The sequence below is a fragment of the Cantharellus anzutake genome, assembly GCF_015039405.1.
Source record: "Cantharellus anzutake strain C23 chromosome Unknown EI90scaffold_58, whole genome shotgun sequence".
In the NCBI taxonomy this organism is placed as follows: Eukaryota; Fungi; Basidiomycota; class Agaricomycetes; order Cantharellales; family Hydnaceae; genus Cantharellus; species Cantharellus anzutake.
In genome coordinates, this window is record NW_024067008.1 from 166,432 (window position 1) to 187,777 (window position 21,346).

The 21,346-nt window shown below is 48.8% G+C and overlaps 3 protein-coding genes across 3 annotated transcripts; 1 reads left to right on the forward strand and 2 right to left on the reverse strand.

Moving 5' to 3' along the window:
* Positions 1-1,948: 1,948 nt before the first annotated feature.
* EI90DRAFT_2229838 (uncharacterized protein) lies at positions 1,949-4,493 on the reverse strand. The gene is made up of 4 exons (XM_039052725.1): positions 3,849-4,493; positions 2,462-3,769; positions 2,355-2,403; positions 1,949-2,152 (listed from the first exon to the last, which is right to left on the reverse strand). The coding sequence occupies exons 1-3, from the start codon at positions 4,387-4,389 to the stop codon at positions 2,384-2,386; spliced, it is 1,869 nt and encodes a 622-aa protein (XP_038911815.1). The 5' UTR covers positions 4,390-4,493; the 3' UTR covers positions 1,949-2,152; positions 2,355-2,383.
* A 169-nt stretch (positions 4,494-4,662) lies between these two features.
* On the reverse strand, positions 4,663-7,077 carry EI90DRAFT_2231284 (uncharacterized protein). The gene is made up of 4 exons (XM_039052730.1): positions 6,736-7,077; positions 5,075-6,685; positions 4,746-4,999; positions 4,663-4,690 (listed from the first exon to the last, which is right to left on the reverse strand). The coding sequence occupies exons 1-3, from the start codon at positions 6,743-6,745 to the stop codon at positions 4,992-4,994; spliced, it is 1,629 nt and encodes a 542-aa protein (XP_038911816.1). The 5' UTR covers positions 6,746-7,077; the 3' UTR covers positions 4,663-4,690; positions 4,746-4,991.
* Positions 7,078-10,771: 3,694 nt separating this feature from the next.
* EI90DRAFT_3129525 (uncharacterized protein) lies at positions 10,772-11,384 on the forward strand (the record flags this gene model as incomplete). Its single annotated transcript, XM_039064209.1, has 3 exons — positions 10,772-10,966; positions 11,158-11,259; positions 11,331-11,384. The coding sequence occupies 3 exons, from the start codon at positions 10,772-10,774 to the stop codon at positions 11,382-11,384; spliced, it is 351 nt and encodes a 116-aa protein (XP_038911817.1).
* Between the last annotated feature and the right edge of the window lie 9,962 nt (positions 11,385-21,346).

The following is a 21,346-nucleotide window of genomic DNA, read 5'->3' on the forward strand; positions in this document are numbered from 1 at the left end:
CCTCTAAATCGATGCCCGATAGAATGAAGCTTTCGGAGTCTGAGGGAACCTGTCTATCATCACCAGGTGGTCCCGGTCTCGCGCCAAAGTCATGGAAATGGGCTGGCAGTGTTGGACGGGCCAAGACCTCGTCCCTATCAGCGCACAGTATCCTAGCTCATGGGAAGGGCCGGTGCCGTGCGCAATGTCGGGTGTAAGACGCAAGGTAGGAGCAGGTCGACATTGTAACCCACAGGGAGTAAACAGGGTCATCTAGTGACCAGAATCCGACGCACATAATCAAAGGACAGAGGTGGAAAGAATATCGTTTATTCTGGATATTTATCCTGCAAACTACAGGCTGCTCGTGAAAGCGCCAAGGGGGGGTCGGGGTAAATACACGAAAATAAAGTGAAAAATAAAGCGATTTGGGTATGCTTGTCCAAGAAATGCCCCAAACACTGCTCCACTCTCAAGTCGTCGCGGATGGGTTGTTTGGAAGGGTTATCGAAAGGTCGAGCTCCTTGACAGCCGAATTAATGCTGTATAGGTGACCCAAAGGACACGCTGCGCGATGAATATAGCGCAGAGCCGTGGTATAGGCAATTGAGCCGATCTGTTCACGAGAATGGTTTGGTTTAGGCTGTGAAAGCAACCACACTCCTTCAATTAGATCTCACATCTTTCTAACCCAAATCTGACCCAACAGAAGAGCAGGGATCATTTATTCTTGGGCTGGGACTGCACCAGTTGTAGAGGGAGAAAAGAAAAAAAGGAAAAGAAAGGCATTTAACAAGCAACCACACAAGTACAGTAACGAACACAATGTCAACGCGTTTAGTTGAAGGATCAGAACAATAATGTATGAAAAATAAGAAGATAGTGTTTTGAGGGACGAAGATAGCAGCTTTTAGAGAATACAATACCGAAAGGAAGCCAGCGTGGGTATTACCAAGCAAAGAAGAGAACTCGTTAGGCCAAGGAGAGTAAGGTTTCCTCAAAAAAAAGAAAGCAATGAAGTTTTGTTGGGCGTTGGTTCAACGAAAAATTCATGGTGGGTTAATGGTGGAAATAAAAAAGCTTCAAGTTCACGGATTAAACTAACGCACCACCGCATTCCGGTTGTTCTTGCAGATTTCTGCGTCGCGTGTCTTAGCATCAATACCACGCTGCTGCTTCAAAACATCACGATGATCTCGACGTTGATCCCAGTCACCACCACGAGAGGGCGCAGCATACCGATGGTCCCGATCCCGACCCCGCTCACGACGACTGTCGTACCTATCGCGTTGATCATCCCAACCGCTACCACCCCAACGGCGAGGATCGTCTTCCCGGTCGCGGTCATAAGGACGGATATAATCACCACGGGTTCGATAACGATCAAGATAGGGTCTGTTATCGTGCTGACGATCACGGTCCCGAGGTGTATACGGATGGTGACTTAATGAGGATGAGGATGGTCGCCACTCAGCAGCGTCATCTCGCCAACGATCGCTACTGCGTGGAGTGCCGCTATCGTACCACCCGTTTGTATGATGAGAAGAGTGTGGAGAACGATTAGAGTAGGATGACACAGAAGCGGAATCAGAAGGGGAACCTGGACCAAGAGCGCGAGAACGAGGCCCGAATTCATATTTAGAACGAGCGGGCGAAGGGGGTTCGGGGCAGCTATTAAGAGAAGGGCGATGAGTACTAGTAATTGAGGGAACAGATGAAGCAGCTGGCGAGTCCATCTTCCAATACGGAGATTGCGAACCGTCCTCTGGGAGTGGAACATCTTTCTTTTGCGGTGAGGTGATTTCTCCATCTTCCGCGCCTTCCACGTCAGATATCACAGATGTCTGGAATGACGGTGCTACAGTAGGAGGCAAGGATGAAGACGAGGTCGTAGACTGCGTAGACTGTTGCGACTCCTCCCATGCTGGGCTGGACTGCAAAGTGAAGGTAGCATTCACAGCATGCGAACCCAATCGCCAAACAGGGGAACTTGGCTTTTCGTCCCGTCCGCATATGACTTCATCGACCTTCGCCAGTGAGCCACTAATTCTACCCCACCCACCAGGACACTGAGCGACCGGAGCCGCGTTACAGCTTGGCTCAACGATAACAGACGGAGCGGTTGTCGTAGCGGTAGTGGTTGGGATGTTCCACTTTAGCGGCCGGGTGGATACTATAGAATCTGAGTCAATATCCATGCCATCGTCATCAGACTGACCCTCTTCCGTCATGTCTTCGATCTTAACCACAACAGGGGATAACTCCGGATGGGAAGCGGCACAGGAGACAGGCACCTTAGTGACAGGTACACTTGCCACAGAGTCACTAGACCCGGTTGAAGGCAATTTGATGTCTACCGATATGGTGGGACTCACAATGGGAACAGTACCATCACGATCCCCCGCTAGCGAGACACCCTCTGAGCTGAGAGGACGAACGGCAATGATGAGCGGTGAGACAGCACGCCCTTCATCGCACCTACCAACATCGATGGGTACAGGCCCACTGGCAAGCCCACCTTTGATAGCCGGAGCGGATGCACCCTCTGTCTTCTCCCTAGAAATGGTGGCCGTGGAGATCGTAACAGGAGCGGAAGCAGCCTTAACTTCAGGAGCACGCAGAGGCGCCAGCGCAACAGCAGGGGTTGTCACATTTTCCTTGTGTCCCTGCTCAGCAACGGCAATGCTAACCGTCTCCACAGCCCTACCTTCCTGCATCTCCTTGTCCTTATCCTCTTGCTGCTTCGTGGCGACCGCGGTTGCAAGTGCACGCTTCTTTTTCCAGTCTGCGAAACTCATTCGAGCAGCAGGTGCGGGGACAGGTGCAAAAGCTGGAGCAGAGGCAGATGCGGGAACAAATGAAGGCTGGGGTGCGGGGACAGGTGGGGGAACAGGAACAGGCTCTGGTGCCTCGGTTGGCATTGGCGGTGGAGCGGGAAATTCTTCGGGCAGAGGAGCAGGCATTGGGGCGGGAGGGGCTGGCTCTGAGTCTACTTTCAGATTGGATGCTGGAGCGGGCACAGATGGGGGGACAGATGTAGTCTCAGCCACAGGATCGGGCAAGGGTACTTGGAAAGTCGGGGCAGCGTCGGACGAAGATGAGCGAGAGACCACAGGACCAAGCGGCGTAGGTTCAGTGGCATCAGAGGAAGAATGACGGATTGATGGCGGGGATGGGGCTCGAGAAAATGTCAGGGTAGGGGCAGGTGAAGGTAGTGGCGAAGATGGAGGCTGGGACCAAGGTATTAATGATGGGGCTTCATCTGGCGTAGCTTCTCGAGAAGTAGCTGTCTTCGGTTTTACTTCAGGCGCGGAAGCTTCCTCGACAACAGGCGTCGTCACCGTTACAGACGAGGCAGATGTCAAAGAACTATGAGCCAGCTGCTTCTCAACAGTGATTGAAGCCGCAGGCTTCTCATCCCTGTAGCTACTCTCCCTCTTCTCCATCTCAGTCGATAACGAGTCATCCACCGTAGCCAGTTCGGGTTCAAGTCCAGAATCGTCCGTTTCGACCTCGACTTCCATTGCGTCATCCTCAACAACCGTCCCCAAACTTGGTTCGACACTGACTCTGGGTGACGTTGAGGGCTCTCTCGATCGCTCTGATGACATAGATGATGCCTCATACGACATCTCACGCTCCGGCGTCCTCGGTGTAGTCGCATGAGACGAAACGGGCGACAAGTGGCGTTCTTCCGTCTTCGCCATTAGCGCAAAAGTGAGCGAGAGCGAAGAAACGGTCGTCGGATCCATCGAAGCGGGAAGTGGTGGTGGTGGCATCAAAGTTGCGTCTAAAACAGCAAACCAACAACCAATCAGTAAACATCGCGGCGATGAGGTGGAAGTTATCAAGCAAAAAAAGACGCGCACCGTCAAGCTCACGAGGACTCAAAGAGGACTCAGCAGTAGAGCAACTCGAATGTGAATCCACAAGCGACAATCCCGCATTCCCATTCTTCGCCCTCTTCCTCATCTTCGGTGGCAGCTTCACCACTTCCTCCACCTCCTCCAACTCACCGTCCACTTCACCGACCCTCGCACCATTCCTGTCTCCATCTATCATCGCGACATCCTCAGCCCAAGCTTCGACACTCTCTACTGTTGGACTCAGCCGACTGCTACTGCTATTACTCCTCCCCCGCTCTTTACCCGTTTCCGCAACTCCAGAGCTTGACGCATTACGCTTCAGCTTCCCACCCAACGCAAACGTACTCCACTCTCTCGGACTTGCAAGTGAAGACTTGCCAGGAACAGAAAGAGCAACGGCTGGTAACTTCATCGTTCCAACCTCCGGACTCCTGCTCTTCGAAGATGGAATCTCCATCGTGGTGGACCCGCTCGGTGAACTAGGAGTCGGCAACGAATGTCTAGTGTTCGTGTTAAGGTGAGGTAGGTTGGACCTGTCTTGCATCGTCTTCCCCACTGATCCGGCGCCCGCCAAAGTCCGACTACCATTGGCGGATACATGGTTATCAGGACTAGGGGCCGGACTCGGCGGCAGGATCGTCGGGTTGGATAACTTGGGCTGAGGTCCCGGAGAATCATACAAGCCTACAATGCTCGCCCAGCTCTTTGAGTGCAGTCTCGCAGGGGGTGTAGTAGGACTTGGCGGCCGGATCGCTAAAGGGGCAGGTCCTGGAGTGGGTGTGGGTGTGTGAGGAGTGGAACAAGGAGATATCTCACTCCGGACTGGGGGAGGCGAAACGGAGACGCTTTTAGGCGTCATCAAAGATTCACGCGGAGCAAGTGAAGAGAAACCTTTCGCACCAAGCATTGGGCCAAGATAAGGCTTTTCCTTCTTCACACTCGTCCCATCGAGTGACTCAGGCGACGACGGTGCATGCATCCTGAGTGGGAAAGGTGTGGTTGCCGTGAACTGGGACCGATCACAGATAAATTGAGACATCAATGTGAAGACGCATTTGTTAGAACCTGAGAGCTTCTGACCACTCCCGCAGGCACACGAGGTGAACGTCCCACCGAGCGTGCACAATATCTGGCACATCTCAGCTTTCAGGTTCGTTCTGATACAATTCAAAAAAGTTAAATTTCAGCATCTCCACAATTCAGAGATAAGGGGGTAAAGACTCACTCATCTTGTACGTCCGCGCACCCGTTCTCAAGGACATCATTTAGTAGTTGTACAGGACTGTTCGCATCCCATTCCCACCCCAATACGATTTCCTCGCCCTTGGCACTGATACTCCTCATGCTGTACACACCCCACTCCACACCGGCTGGGCTGCTCTCAGAGATCACAGGCCTTATCACTGCATTGGGATGACACCCGTTCCGTATGAACCTGCTCTCATTGCCCATTTCTCTTGCATCAAGCGCTAGCGATAGCGGAGGCGGGATGAGGCGAACGTGTGGCTTCGGCAGTTGTAGTAGCGCATATTGTGACAAAGGCGCACAGGTATATGCTGATACGGGGATGATGCGGGAAACGAACGTCGCAAGGAGCGTGCCTGCTGGGATGGTTCCGGAGGTCGAATTGGAGGTGTAAACGCCGTATGTAGGCGGACGACCATACGAGAGAGATTTGGGGTCTGAGTTGTGTAAGGTATTGTCGTGATAAGAAGGTGTAGCATTAGGGGGAGGCAGTGAGGCGATAGTGGGAGTCGGAATTGGTTGACACTCAGATGGAGGGACTTGCTTCACAAGGAGGCGAACAGGGGGCACCTTGATTGATGGTAGTGGGGGTAACGGGGAGCATTCAGTAACAGGTGAGATCGGCATGGGAGGTTGACTGCGTGATGAGGATGTTGGAGAGTCTCGGGTGTTACCTTCGATAGACGAGCGCCAGTGACGAATGGCTTGTCTTACACCCTCGTCCGCGATAACGTCTTGGTTGATGCGAACGAATTCATTTGCCCAAGGTTCAAACATTGTGTCCTCGTCCAGTGGGGAAATATCGACGGATGAAGAACGGTTGCGGTTGGAAGTTGGTTTCCGGGAAGAAGTGCCAGATTTTGACCTTCGAACTGACTCCGTTGTAATCTGTTGAGTGCCAGTAACGGTACTACGTCGCCGTTTGTCAATGTTTTCGGGTCGACTTTTCTTGCGCCCATTAGGTATCTGTTCGACTATTCCAGCTGCACGGAATAGGCGTTCACGGTCAGCCTGTAATCTTCGGGTTTGCCGGGCACGAGCAGCAGATGCATCCACAGGTCGAGGCACGCAACGTTCACAGAACCACTGCTCTGGTAGAGCGGCACTTGTAATGGATGATGTTGACGTTGGAGGTTTCGTTGATTTTCCCTTGGAAGAGGAGCGAGAAGAGGTTGTAGAGGAAGAGGTTTGGTCGTCATCAGAAGCCGTTGCGCTGTCGTCCTTCAAAAGAGGAGGTGGGTTGCTTAGAACGCAGCTCATGTGTTGCCAATACCCGCACATGTCGCAAAAAATGGTGAGGCCGTCATCGTCGGTATAACCGCATATGCAGCGTATGAGACCGCTGTCAGGAGTGGGTTGGGCAGAAGAAGTGGAGGGGGTTGAAGTTGTTGCAAAATTGGAAGAAGAGGGAATGTCGTAGGATCGTTTTCGTTTGTTTGATGTGTGATGCGCGAGCGGGTTGATGTCTTGGTTGGTGACAGCTGGAGAATGAAGCGAGAGTCTCGCAAACGTCGCTGTAGGGGAATTCATCGCGGACGCATCTAGGGACGGCGAGTGTACGGCGAGAAAGACGAAAAAAGGAAGGGGAGAGGGGACTTTTGAAGTTTGGGACACTTGGGCTGATTGGTCAAATTGAGTTGCTTACGTAAAGGCATGGTTGAAGTGCCATCTCGAGTCTCTTTCTCTCTTTTTGACTTTTCTCACACAGAACTTGCCCTTACGACGATGGCGAGGTTTCCATACGATTGTCCCGTACTGTAATGGAGTGTGAGTATCTCAAGAAACTTTTGACGGTTGAACCGGGTTTCGCCCGCTGCCGATGGTATCCTGTGAGAGACACGGAACACGAGTCAGGAGAAGTGAAAAGGATGGCGTGACATTGATATATTATATTGTTATTATTCCATCACAACGAGTGCTAGCAATCGTTGTTGCTTTGCGGGCGTATGTAACTTTTGGTCATCAAAGGCACTTACTCTTCATGCCATCGCTCACTCTTTGTCGCTAGATCATTGGCCTTTGAAAGTTCGGTGACACCCCCGTATTACACACACAGCGGGCTGAAACTGTTACAAGCAACCTGAACAACTTCACTTCCTATTGCTTAAGATCCGTTTCGCTTTCTCAACTCTTGTCGCGCGAACGCGCCTGTGACCGCCTGCAGTGCGGCTGATGCGATGCCGCCGCCGGCTTACGTCAAATATTTAACGCGGAGTTTGCCTAGTTTTTTTTCTTTCTCATGCCTATTTCATGAACTCGACCTTTCCACGATGCCGCCTGTCGTTCCTCCAGTGAGCGGGACCTCAGCAGTACCTTCCTGCAGGTGAATATCGGAATGTATCCCAGTCTGTTTGGTCGCTTACCGCTGAGTTGGACTGGTTGCCACATGTGGCATCATTGGTACGTACAGCGCTTCCCAGGATACTCCCAAACCTGGTGACTCGCACGTGTGAATATCACTTGAAGTGCCACGTATTCTCCGACCCCTGCCGCGCACCTTGGAGCTTAATCCCCCTAGATGGTATTCGCTTGCATCCCCGCACATAGCTATCGCGGTGGACAGCTTGTGACGAAGATGCCGTGAAGTTCTTATCTCCACAACGCTCCCTTTATCCAATGCAAACGTACAAGATCACGCTCAACCAGGCTGCTAGCGCAAGAACCCTTGGGTACTGGCACCCAGTTGCCGATGCAGGCGCCACAGCACCCTTGGTTGCCCGTCGTTTAACTGTCCCTCCGACTGAGACAAGTGCTCAATACGGTTCGCACGGCGACTTCTTACACCGCCTTGTTATCCGGAACATCCATCCGATAGAGCTCTGTATATCCAGACAACTTCAAGTCAATGGTAATCAGTCCAACTGACCTAACTCGATCGGAGAGTCAGCAGCAAACGGTGGTTCGTATGGGATTTGTAGACTTGAAAAGGATTCTTCCTTCCTCTCCGTGCATTCCTACTTCGGACGCATCTGAAAGCTGTGCCTCCGCAGCTCCAAGGCGTCTACCCTTTGGCTGACGCTCGCCTACGGCCCAGGACAGGACTTTCTAATCGCAGATTTCAGTTCTTTCTTTGTACTACTCTTATGAAATCCGATGATAAATAAATTCACGATTCACGGTAAGCATTTCTTCTACTATACAGGTTGGAAGATAAGCCCAATTGAGATGACCGAGCGCGCTCACGCACAGTAATCTGTGCAGGCAATTGATCGAACTGTGCTGTGCCAGGTACTTGTAGTGCAAGCCGCAATCAATCCTTGTGAATAACCCGGCCTCGCTTGACGACACCATCGTGCTCAAAATACGGACTGTGCGTTCGGACTTGCGTTAAGCCCCTTTGCAAGAATGGCCAACCCCCATAGAAACACCTAGTCCCACCATCATTTGTGGCGCTGCGTTCAATATTCTCAAACCCCATGAACCAAACGATTGAAACCTGGCACTTTTCTTCTTTTCTGGCGTGGTGGCGGCGCTAGTGATGGGCACTAGTGTATATTACGACCTCTGACTGCCGTACAATGTACTTACTCATGACTGGCGTTGCGAGAAGGGAGATCCATTCGGGGAATTGGATTTGTGCCCAGACACTTCCATCTACTTACGCATTTTCGGATGCGATCAAAGCGCACAAGAATAACTTATGGCGCCCGTCCACCTGAAGTTCGCGGAGTTCACCGGCGGGATGGGCGCTTGAACTCCGATAAGCATTATAGGGGCTGGCCAATTATGAACTTCACGTGAACGCGTGAACCAAATTAAGTTCATGAACTAGAGTGCGTGTCTTCGCACGTGCTGACCTGCACTGCTTTTCAACAACCCTAGTCAGTTGTACAGAAAAAAGTGAATCATGATTACAGCAAGGTGCAAAAAAATCGACGTGCCCAATTTGGATGAATGTCCGTGCAGGTCATGTGATAGTCATGTGACTAACCACAAATGGCAGAAAATAAATGATGATCGACTTGCAGTTTCCTAAATAGGATCGATCACATGACCTGATCGAGCATTCATCCAAATCTGTTGCGCTGTTTGTTTTGCACCTTGCTGTAAATCATTATTCCACACGAAAAGAGTGCATAGATGTCCTATGCTCAGGGATCCTGAATCATGGCATCGGGCTATGTCAAGTGTGTGGAGACAATAGCGGATGTGTTCCGGTGGATATGGATAATAGGAAACAAATAGGAAAATGGGGAGCAGAAAGAGGACATCAGGACAGTGATTTGGGGGGGTGGGGGGACAAGTGTACAGATGGGGAAAGATAAGACAAGCACACTAAAAATTGGTCAATAGTATTGACTAAATCTCCTTCCCTTGCTCAAAGCGCCCATGCGGCAGGACAAGTGGGGAGATTGCAGCTGGGTTACAGTGTTGCAGACAGCTGGCCAGCAGAGGGCAAGCAGGGGTGCAGCAGCAGTGGGGGGTCGGACCAAGAGCTGTGCAATTGGGCAAGTGTCTGCTACATCCCTTCAAGAATGGGCTGCATTGCAGGCTGACATGCCAATTCATGAGTACGGCACAGTACTTTAGGGCATGCAGCAGATGCAGGCTGTGGCTGTGTCATAGGATGCAGCCCAGCAGGATGAGGGGTGCAAATACAAGTAAGGGGAGTTGGGTTCAATTTTGGCCAGGTAAGTGCTGTGTCATGACCTGGCATTCCCTGAAGTCAGATGACCTCCTCCCAGACCTTTTCCCATGCCCAAACACTCCCCACACTGTCTACCTTCCGTCCCTCTTCTGCCAAACCTCCGGCAAGTTACGACCTTCCACCACAGCCTGTCAGAGTACAGCCCAGTTAAGTCTGGACTGCTTACACACAACTGATGACACACTTGCCCCATACCTGCACAGCCTGATCATCATCCCCGGACTGGCACAGACATTTGTTATATTTCCTTCTGTAGAGCAGCCCCGCTTTGCTGGGCATACTGACTTTATCATTCCCTGGGTAGCGAGTGAGGAAGATAACTTTCTTCTCTCACTTCCCCTTGCTGCTCAGCTGGAATCCCTATTGCAATCCACTTTGCTGGGTTCCCCCATTGAGACTGATCCTGTCCCCCTTGACCTCAGCTCCAGCGAAGGCTTGGGATCCCTCAACTTAGAGTCTGGGCAGCTTGGTACCCTGACACTGCCCCGTACCTTGTACTTGGACACCGCTCATACCTTCACTCCGAGATTCTGTCATAGTTCTGACCTCGGACTTTGACTCCACCTCAGCTTTAGTCCATTGCATTGGTGACCTCATACTATCTAAACACCATTGCCAACATTCCTTGGACTTTCAACCCTGCCTCTGTAAGCTCTGTAAGCTCTGCAACCTCCAAGCTCCACAGATCATATCTGGCACTTTCGCCGCTTGTAATGTATCTTTCGCACTTTCCCCTCATCCTTATTTGGACTACTGCTTCTCTCCATTTTAGCCAGTTAGTCATCATCCCCACTTCACCTCATCCTCCTGCCCCTCTGGGCTTTGCCCTCCCTATCTCCTTTCGGATGTACCACAGGTTCTGACCTATGACCTTCGGTGCTGCTCCGATTCCATCATCCCTTTGTCCCCATTTGGATGCCTTTGTTCCAATTTGGACCCCCATTGTTTCCTTGTGCTTTCACCTCTCTCCATTATATACAGGCGCTTGTATGTACATACTTGTTTTAGGCCCTTAGTCTAAAATCAACCTGAAATGCCCCCTAGAGACTTCCTGCTCACTGCCTCTGAAATTAAGGACCAAATGGACAAACAGCAATGGCACAGCACTCTGCATGAGTCACTGAGGCCAAGGTCCCTCCTTGCTAAGTCTCCGGTTCCCCTCCAGAATCATCTGCCCTTGCCCAGTTCTAACAGTACTGACCAGTCAACCTCTGTTTCACAGACTTGTGTCAGTGCTGCACCAACCCCACTTTCTGATTTGCAGACTTGTATTGGCACCGCTCGCTGAACTCCACTTTTCCTCTGGCCTTTGGCCACTTGGCAGCTTATCATTCATTCCTTGCCAAGTGCCTATTATGCTTATTCATCCATTTGCTTAACTTGCCAATATTGGTGTTGATCTGCTTTTATTGACATTAGGTTATTGACCCCATTGTTCTTCCCTCATCTGTCACAGCCGTGCATTCCGGCCCGTTCCCCGCCCGTCCCAATGCTGCCCGAGCCTGTTACCGCTATGCGAGCGTGAGTGCAAGCCCCGACCTCAGCCCTGTCCTCCCTGAGGACTCCCTGCTCACTTCCCCACTTGCCCCTAGGCTCCCCTACACTTGGCCGACTCCCCCACTGCTGCACCAACCTCCCCACCCTGAGTCCGCCTCCAGCACCGTGCCCAGTGCAACTCCCCTACCCTGCCCACTTGGCCCCTACAGGGCCGCTATCATCCCTGCGCCCGACTCCGGTCCAACTCTGAGTCCAGCGCCGCTACGATACCATCGCCGCTATCACGGCCCTACGCTCTTTCCTTTATTTATCTGTTATTGTTTGTTTTGACCCTCGGTCATTGCCAGCCACTATGCGGCCAACCCCGCTCCTTCTTCTTGTTTGCTTCCAGACCCTTCAGCCTTCTGGCCCGGGTCCGCTTCCATTCATTTCTTCCTCCTATATATATCCTGTATGATACTTTATTGTACCTTAGCTCTAATATCGATGTGACCACGACCCCTAAGTCCTGACCCCAACAAGGCAACCCCAGTAAGTCTGAAATGAGGGCCAAGAGACAACTAGGGGGCACAGCACTCCCTTTAGAGTTGCTGAGGCCAAATGCCCTACCCTCGGGCCTTGTTCGAGGCATCGCAGCCATTGCAGCCTGTAGCGGCCCACAACAGCGACCTTCAGTGCCGACTCTGGATCAGTGTCTAACATCATCACTCATTATTGCTTATTCATTTCTCACTTCTATCTTCCAGGCTCTTGTCCTTCATCCAGTTTGACAATCCCCACTTATTTCCACGCCAGACCATGCTGGACTGACTGGCCCTTCTACATTTCCTTTTGCCCATTTATATCTTGTAAATACTTTCAGGGACCTTAGTCTGAAATCCACTAGAGTACCCCCCCTGTCTGGTCTGAGTCCCTCCTTCTGCAAAGGGGCTTCCCCCCTTCTGAGTCCATGCTCACAGAGTCCATGCTCCTCCTACAGGCCTGCTCTACCCACAAGTCTTGTTTGAAGTTCTGTTAGAACTGGGTGAGGGTGGACAATTCCGGAGGGGAACCAGAGACTTAGCAAGGAGGGACCTTGGCCTCAGTGACTCATGCGGAGCGCTGTGCCATTGCTGTTTGTCCATTTGGTCCTTAATTTCAGAAGCGGTGAGCAGGAAGTCTCTAGGGGGCATTTCTGGTCGATTTTAGACTGAGGGCCTAAAACGAGTATGTACAAGTGCCTGTATATAGTGGAGAGATGAAAGCACAAGGAAATCAAAGGGGGTCTGAATCGGAACAAAGGCATCTGAACGGAGACAAAGGGGTGACAGAAACGGAGCAGTACCAAAGGTCATTGGTTGGACTCTGGGGTACATCCAAAAGGAGATAGGGGGGGCAAAGCCCAGAGGGGCAGGAGGATGAGGTGAAGTGGGGATGATGACTAAATGGAAGGAAGCAGTAGTCCAAATAAGGATGAGGGGAAATTGCAAAAGATACATTACAAGTGGCGAAAGTGCTGAGTTTGGTCCATGAAGCTTGGAGGTTGCAGAGCTTGCAGAGGTTACAGTATGGAGGTGGGGTTGAAAGTCCAAGGAATATTGACAATGGTGTTTACATAGAATGAGGTCACCAATGCAATGGACTCAAGCCAAGGTGGGGTCAAAGTCCAAGGTCGGAACTATGATGGAATCTCGGAGTGAAGATACGAGCAGTGTCCAAGTACAGGGTATGGGGCTGCAGCAGAAGGTCATAACTTGGCAGAGGTTTGGTGGAAGAGGGATGGAAGGAGAGGAGTGAGGAGAGGAATGAGAAGGGGGGGGGGGGTAAGAGGAGGAATGATGTCAGGTCTGAAGGTGAATATCGGAGTGGATGGAGGTAGGGTAGGAGAGGGATGGAAGGTGAGTAAGAGGAGGTGACATGAGGATTGAGGAGGAGTGTGGTGTGAGGAGTGATGTTCGGTCCGAAGGTGATCAGGTATGTATGGATATGACAAGTTCGCTGTAAGTGTCAGTCTGTAAATAAGGGATCTCCCCCAGATGTCAAGCTCAGGGCACAGCACTCCACTTGAGTCACTGAGGCTGTGATCCCACTCTGCTAACCTTGAACAATGCTTCCAGATGCGCTGCATATTTCTGCCCACATTTCTGTGTGTGCATGCTGTAGGAGAAATAACGGTCACACTATGGAAACCCATTATAGAAATATGCCAGATAAATCACAAAACCCCATATGACAAGTAGATATGAGAAAATAGAAGAACCTGAATTTTAACAAATTTTTACGAATTATTACGACTACATATGATAAATTGGAAGAAAGAAAATTAGCAAAAATACTTCAAGCTTAGCATCAACAAGACGGAATTCTCGGGGGAATTTATAGCAAATATTAAACAAAGAATTATAGGACAATCGACCAAGATTTGACTATAAAAACAACCAGAGAACCTCCACAGAAACTACTTTCCCACATCCACACATGTAGCTGAGGATGGAAGTACCATGGAACAAGGATTCCTTAGGAACTAATGCAAAATTCAAAGTTGTGTTTATAATAGGAAATCTATATGGCCCCCAAATGGACCCAATGAAAGTAATTACAGGGAAAACTACCCATAAACAATGGAGATATGACCAAAACTCTTGGAAAATGAGGACAATGTTTAAAAGGCAAGCGTGAAGAACAAGCAGTAACGACCGAGACGAGCTTGATAGCCCATTAGAAAGGAAGGGATCTAATCTTAATCCACCCAAATTTTCATAATAAAAGGATCACACATCAATGAGATATCCAATAACGGGAAGAGCGACATCAAAAGTCTGGGCTCAGGGAGAAGACAATGTTTACGTAGGATCCATAATTAGAACACACTACGAAATTTACACGGAAATTATGATAAATAGGAAACTATAGTTATGCAAATTTTCAGCCCAAACGATCCAGCCGTTGTGAAGTTATACCAACAATGGGAATATAGAAATCTGCATCATGTTTAAAGACATGTGAGGGTGGTGATGCAAAGGGAACCAGCTGTCAGAACCGAGATCTGCACTTCAGCAGATTGCAAAGACCAATTTCTGTCTAAATAAGGAAGACCCTGGTCAAAACAAAGCACAGAAAGTACAAAACAACCTTAGATCATGAGAGAAAAATCTGAAATAAATCATGGAAGCCCATATGAAGGATACAAACACCCGAGCATATCATAAATCCTGAACAATTAAACAGAAACAGCGCCTGCATATGAACGACTATGGGGATGATGCATGTGATTACTGAATGTGCATGCAAACTTTTGCTAACTCGACAAATACCCAGAAATAGAACACAACTTTAGTACCATTGGAAAGGTGGGAATAAATGAAAATTTATGATACCAAGAACATGAAAACCCATCCAGAAATGAATGAGATACAAGGACATGAAGTTAGGAACCTGAAAACACATGGGAAGACAGCTTCTAGAGGTCCTGAGCCTCAAATAAAATACATAAAAATATGATATCTTTGAGGACGACCTACTATAACAACGAACAATACATATGGAGGACTAGGATGCAATGATACAAAGGGGAATCAGGGAAGATGGATGAAATCCACGAAAACCACTAAACTACGATGGACCATGGCGGGAATTTTAGGGAACGATATACCAATGAAGTGGAGAGCTATAATACATTTGTTTGAACAATTCTTGACTACTAGCAACTTTTTCTTTCAGTTCTAAACCTGAATAATTCACTCATTTATCATTTCAAGTCTCATTTCAACTAAATGTTACTGGATAAAAATAGAATAAATCAGCTGAAGGTCTCAGCACAGCCATATGCAAAGTAATGCAAAGTTTGAATTCAGAATGACCAAGTCATAGCGAACTTAACAGTAAATATGAGGAATTTGAAATAGAAAACTGCGACAAATGCAGCACAGTCAAGTTCCAATTAACCATTAAAATAGCTTAGGCAAGGAAGGACAGTAAGGATTCTAGGTGCAGTCTGACCACAGTAGAGCCACAGTTCAGTGCAGCAGAGTGCAGTAGAACTATAGCGAAAATTTCATTTTTTATTCAGTTTGAGGAAAATACACTGTAAATAAATCCTGTAAATACAAGGTAGAGCATGAAAAAGGAAGGCGACCCAAGGAGTATAAAAGGGAGACCCTTTCTGCGACTTTTCGCCCCCTCAGAGAAGTAAGAAACTAGAGTATTATTTTTCTCAAGCATTTCTGGTTGTCACTCCAGCACAAAAAAGTGATATACAGTTAAGATTGCCACTGTAGTAAAAGGCAGCAATTAGGAAGAGAAATATTAAGTAAATATTTCAACAGGAGAGCTGGTTAACACTCCAGAATTCAAAGTGTAAACACAAAACAGTTATTTTGCTACTGTTTGTTACAAAAATGGGGCCAGAGGCGCCCATTTTTGTCCGTTCTTGGCGCAGGAAAGTGGAAAGTGGAGGTGAGGTGGTTCATTAGGGTTTACAGATGGTTTCACAGATGTTGTAACATGAGGTTTAACAGATGTTAGCACAGCAGGTTTTCTGGTAATTGTTGATTGGTTAAACTCTATTTATTTACATATCATGTGATTTGGGTGTGTGCAGGGCCCATAAGAGTCTAAATCGGGAAATTTCCCATTTCCATAACACTGTTAAACAAGCAATAAAATAAGACAAAATAAAACAAACTCAGGGGACACTTCAGACAGAATCTAAATCCATTAACTGAGTAGAATCTTTGAAAATTCACCAACTGGAAGATTTAATTCAAGTTAAAATCCAAATTAAACAACTCTACACAGATTTACACCCAGACAAATTGAGAAATTACAATAGAGGAACAGCTCCACAGGGCTCAGTTTATCTGTAAGTCAATTCTCAGAAACTTTTAGACTAACCCATAAAATAGAATTAGCCAAAACACTTGGATTGGTACTATAATTGCAACAAATATTACTAGTACACTTCCCCATCCTAACTAAAGAACCAGGGAACAGCTTGGTGGTGGTCTCGTTTGAACCTCCCAACTGACCTTCCTTCGTTCTCTCCTTCAACACTCCAACAGACCTCTGCCAACACCTCTGACCTTGACTCAGACAGTAACCTGCCTGTCTTCTGACATTTTGTTCCCATGTGACTTTGGCATGAATAGATAGATAAAAGATAGGTATATAAAAGTAGATAAATAGGTCATATAATTGTAAATAGTAATAAATAAAATAAAATAGTAGTTGTATTAGTTATTTTTTTTTTTTGGTTGTTTTTGCTAATTAGCATATACAATTAGACAGTAATAGTGTTGTATTAGTCATGTTGGATTATGTTTTCGCTATTGGTATATAAATAAATAGGAAAATAAAAAAAGCCCAAGTGTTTTATATACATAAGGTGAAATTTAAATAAATATCTGGGAAAAATGCAGCAATGTGGAACAACAAAAGAGAATAAAACCAAGGTATTCTATACAAAATTAAAATCCAGAAAATTCATGGCAACACAGGACAATGTAGAATAAAAACATAGAAAATAAAAGCAAGGTGCTCTCTATAAAACAAAATCCAAAAAAATCATGGTAACATGGGGAACACTGTTTTATAAACTTACAAAGGATTTTCATGTGATGGGAGGTGGTTGGGGTGGTGGGTTTGGAGAAATGGCCAGAAAATGAAGAAAAACCACAAATAAAAGGGCCTCACTCCCAGTGCATTGCCAAGAGGGGGGAAAGGCTTTTCTCATTCCTGTGCATGATTAATAGAGTGGGGTTTGGGGCACAGCCCCAAGGCTCTCTGCAGGAGTGTAAGGTTGTTAACGTTGAGTTCACAAGTGATCTTGTGATAGTCAAGTGTTGCCTCACACTCCCAGTCTGTCAGATATATGCTGTACATATGTAGCTATATTATCAATGGGGGAGTAAAGGCTGGGGAAGCCTTTACCCCCTTGCATGCAGGTTAAATACATCATTGTATGTATGTACATGTGATTATTGCGGCTTGTGTCACGAACCCACCTGGGGAATGTCCGATTGCTACCCAGGCAGGTGTGTCTGGTGGAGCTCAATGTTCCAGGTCGTCCGATGGTGGGTCAGAGACAGGCTGGAGGTGGGGCGGAGCTCCGAGGGTGACAGGAGGTTGAAGGGACTCAGCTTCAGCAACTCGGAACAGAGCGCTGCACCTGTTATGTCCTCGTTGTCCCCAATTTGTCAGGGGGGCTGGTGATGGAGGAACAGGGGCCACCAGTGGAAGGGGGCCAGAAGCCCCCCCTCACTACTTAACAATGGAGGCATTAGCAAGGGTCAATTGTTTGTCATGTGATTCATCGAGGTTTATACCAAGGCACCTTTAGACACATCTGTCACTCAGCTCTTGGTTCAGGGTGGAGTAGCAGACGAGTAGAACACGATAGACATCCTGGAAGGGGTTTGGATTCAAGGGGCTTGAGACTTAATATTATGACTGGGGGAACTATTTACTAGAGGGGTACACATGTACATATAGTAAAGATTATTGGATTTGAAAAAGGTTACCAAGGGGAAGAGGAAGTAAATAGAAAGGAATCCACAAGACAAATATAGACTAGGTGAAAAGCCTGAATTACGTCTGAGGTTTGTGGAGTGGGAGGATTAGAAATCAACTGAATGGTAAGGCCTGGGCCTGTCTATGAATGAGCAGGGGACTACAGGAGAAGATGTCCAGGAAGGTCCGGAGCCCGGAAGTTGTAGTCCAGAAGATTGGGGTTATAGAAAATGTCAAATGATAAAACAATAAAGAATAATATGACTGGAGGTAGGGTAGGAGTGGGGAGGTACTGGAGATACACAACCAGAGGTAATGGAGGTGCAGTGACTGGAAGTACGAAGGAGGGTGGATGGAACAAGTTGAGGGTCACCAACAACAAGTAGATCTGTGTCCTTTGAACAAGAGGTCTGAGGAGGTGGAGGTGTGGTAGGGGAGGTCCAGAGGTGATGTGGACATGGATGGGAGGAAGAGCAGGAGACAGTTGAAGGAGGAGGTAGTACTAGGATCGTTGGCATCAACTGGAGGTAGCAGAGAGAGGTTGGAAGGGCTGGTGGAGGTTATAGGAGTTGTCCAGGACTAGGGCAGAAGGAGGTGGAAGATCCAGGATATGACAGCTTGGGACTGCATGGTAAAATGAAGGGTTTGGGAATAGAAGTGTTGCATCAGGTACAAACCCGACATGATAAATAAAGAATGAATAGGGTAGGCCATGAGTATGTGGCCTATCTCCCTTACAAGGAGTGGGGTTCAGGGCAATTGTCATATCCATTCCCGGCCATCGACTTCCGGTCCCTCCGATTCCTCCGTTCCAACTCCGCTCCTCCCTCACTAACCTCGGAGCCCCCGTTATTCCGCAATCCTCTCGGTAACCCTCGATGGTCACCACCCCCCCATTCCAATTTATTACCTACGCCTCCCTAAGTATGGAGCCCCGAAGACTTCCGGACAGCTCCGACGTCCGCTAGCGCACCCCCGCCTCCGCTGAGCAATACACTCGCCTGCCCTGCAGAGTCCACCTTCGGGCTTATCCCTCCTTTCCGTTTCTGGGTTATCGCCTGCCTTTCCGCTAACCCCGTGAACCGACTCGTCGGTAATATTCAGTCGGCTAATGGTTAAACCCTGTTAGCTCCGCTCCGTTCGGCTCTGCCAGTTGCGGAACCGTCTCCGCTGTAACCATATATATATCCCACTTGTACATAGGTTACGCCCCAGTAGAAAAATCAACTAGAGTTCCCCCCTAGGTTCTAATTGCCAGTCAGTAAGTTAGGGCACGGACGTGTCACTAGGCACAGCGCTCCTGGCAGAAGTCGCTGAGGCCGAAGCCCTCCGTTACGGAGACATTCTTTCGTCTCAAGTCTGGTCTCTGACAGCAATGCCCTGATGGCCCTCCACAGGGGCAGGGGTTCAAGGGGCTGGCCCCTTGGTGTAAAAAATAATCAAATATATCCAGGGGGTTTGGGGCACAGCCCCAATAGCTCTCCACAGGAGCAGGGGTTCAAGGGGCTGGCCCCTTGGGGCATAAATAATCACCTTATTTCTTGAGCACATGGGGAACAATAATAACAAGGATGACATTGCATGGGGTGGAGCCCCAATGGGGTCTGGGGCAACACCCCAGGGGGGTTCGGGGCACAGCCCTGATGCCCTCCACAGGAGCAAGAGATCGCTAAACATGTGGGTGTGTGTCTGGGCACACCCGCCTGACCCAGCTCCACCTGGCCCAACCTGGCCTGGTCCAACCCCACTGTCCACCCCTCCTCACCTCCTCCCCCTTTTCCTTCCCCTCTCCTCATTCATGCTTCCTCACTTTCCTCCTATCTTACTTCTTCTTATTTTCTCTTTATTCTACATGGATGACCTTCTTTGTATCAATGTACCATTGACCCATCTGCAGCGCGCTGTTGTGGGGACAACTCTGTGTACCGCAAAAAGTCGAATTCTGCGGAATTTGGTCACCAACATGCAGTACATATCCGCTGATGCTCCCGATACTCATTCTATCACTATCCAACACTCCATACACTCACTCCATATTTTTCCATATTTTCTCCATCATTCCTGACAACCCCAAGCAAAATTCCCACGCCCAACCAATTTCACCCCCTCTCCAGACCTCAATACCCACACTCACAACCCAGCCGTTTTTCCACCCAATAGTGATGCTCTACCACCCTTCTTCACCCCCAGAGCATTTCCCAGAATGGCAATCCCATACCCGGATGGTTCAGCATGGAGTATACTCTCACGTTGTTAGAATGCGGGGATTCGGACGACTCCGGAATGGAATCGGAGACTTATCATGGAAGGACCTTGGCCTCAGCGACTCATGCGGAGCGCTGTGCCATTGCTGGTTGTCCTAGGGGTCCCTAATTTCGGATCTAGCAGAGGGAAAGTCTCTTGGGGGGAATTCAAGTTGATTTCGGACTGAGGTTACAAGTTACTAGGTACATTGTATATAAGGAGGGGTCTGGAATCAAAAGGAACAAGGGTAGGACAAAAGGAGACAAAGGGAGATGGAAAGGGGAACAACACCGAGGGTCAAGTGTTTGACTCAATGGTGTTTCTCAAAGGAGGAATGAAGGGCCAAGGCCCAAGAAGGAAGGAAGGAGGATGGGAGTCGGGAATGGCTAGCTGACTGAATGGAAAGGAAGCAGCAGCCCAAATAGGAATGAGGGAGAATAGCGGAATTGAAATGGACAATGCAATAGTTGCAAGGTCCGGAGTAAGTCCGGAAAGTCCGAACTCGGAGGTTAAACTCCGGAATATTGGCAAAGGTAATTAAATGGAATGAGCTAACCAATACAATGGGTATAAGCGGAGGTGGGGTCAAAGTCCGAGGTCGGAGCTAAGACCGGAGGTTCCGGAGACGAGACGTGAACGGGATACCGGAGTGGAGGTCCGGAGTCGGGAGCATAGGTTTTGCGTACTCGTCTGGAAGGTGTCGAGGTTGGGGTCGGACCCGGAATGTTCCGGAGTCGGACCGAAGGTGGTGTCTGAGCCAGAGGTGGGATAACCTCTTGGGAGTCGGCAAGGAGAAGGTGACGGAAGGGAAGTAGGGCTCCGGAAGTCGGAGTTCGGAGTTCCGGGAGCCTGGAGCGGAGGTCGGGATTGTATGGATATGACACACGTGGTCTTGACAGCACCTGTCAATGGCCACATCTCAAGAAGTACTGCACCAAATGGGACGAATAGGGGCTCGTTGGAAAGCTGGAGACGAGGAGGTTGCTGACGGGAGGATAGGCGGGCGCTGTGGCGAAGCGTTGCGGAGTTAACTTTTACATTTCCCATTTCGGACCCGTTATGATATATTCCCCATTCATTCATATTTCTTTTATTGTTTCTTTGTTCCCAATTGGATATTCATCATTTACGGTTGCCTAACGGCCCGTTTACATTCCCCCACTCCATTCATTCCATTTCCAACTCATATAAAATAGATAACAGCTTGTACATAACAAGTTAGTATTGAATAGACCTGTGAAGGGACAAGCAGAAGTTGCATCCAAGTGGCAAAGACGCCATCCACGACCCTAACGCCCCCATTGAGCTAGTTGCTCACGTCTAAGACCCCTCACATCATAATACTCAGCCTTGACGTCCAAGAGAGACGTAGGTGAGTGTT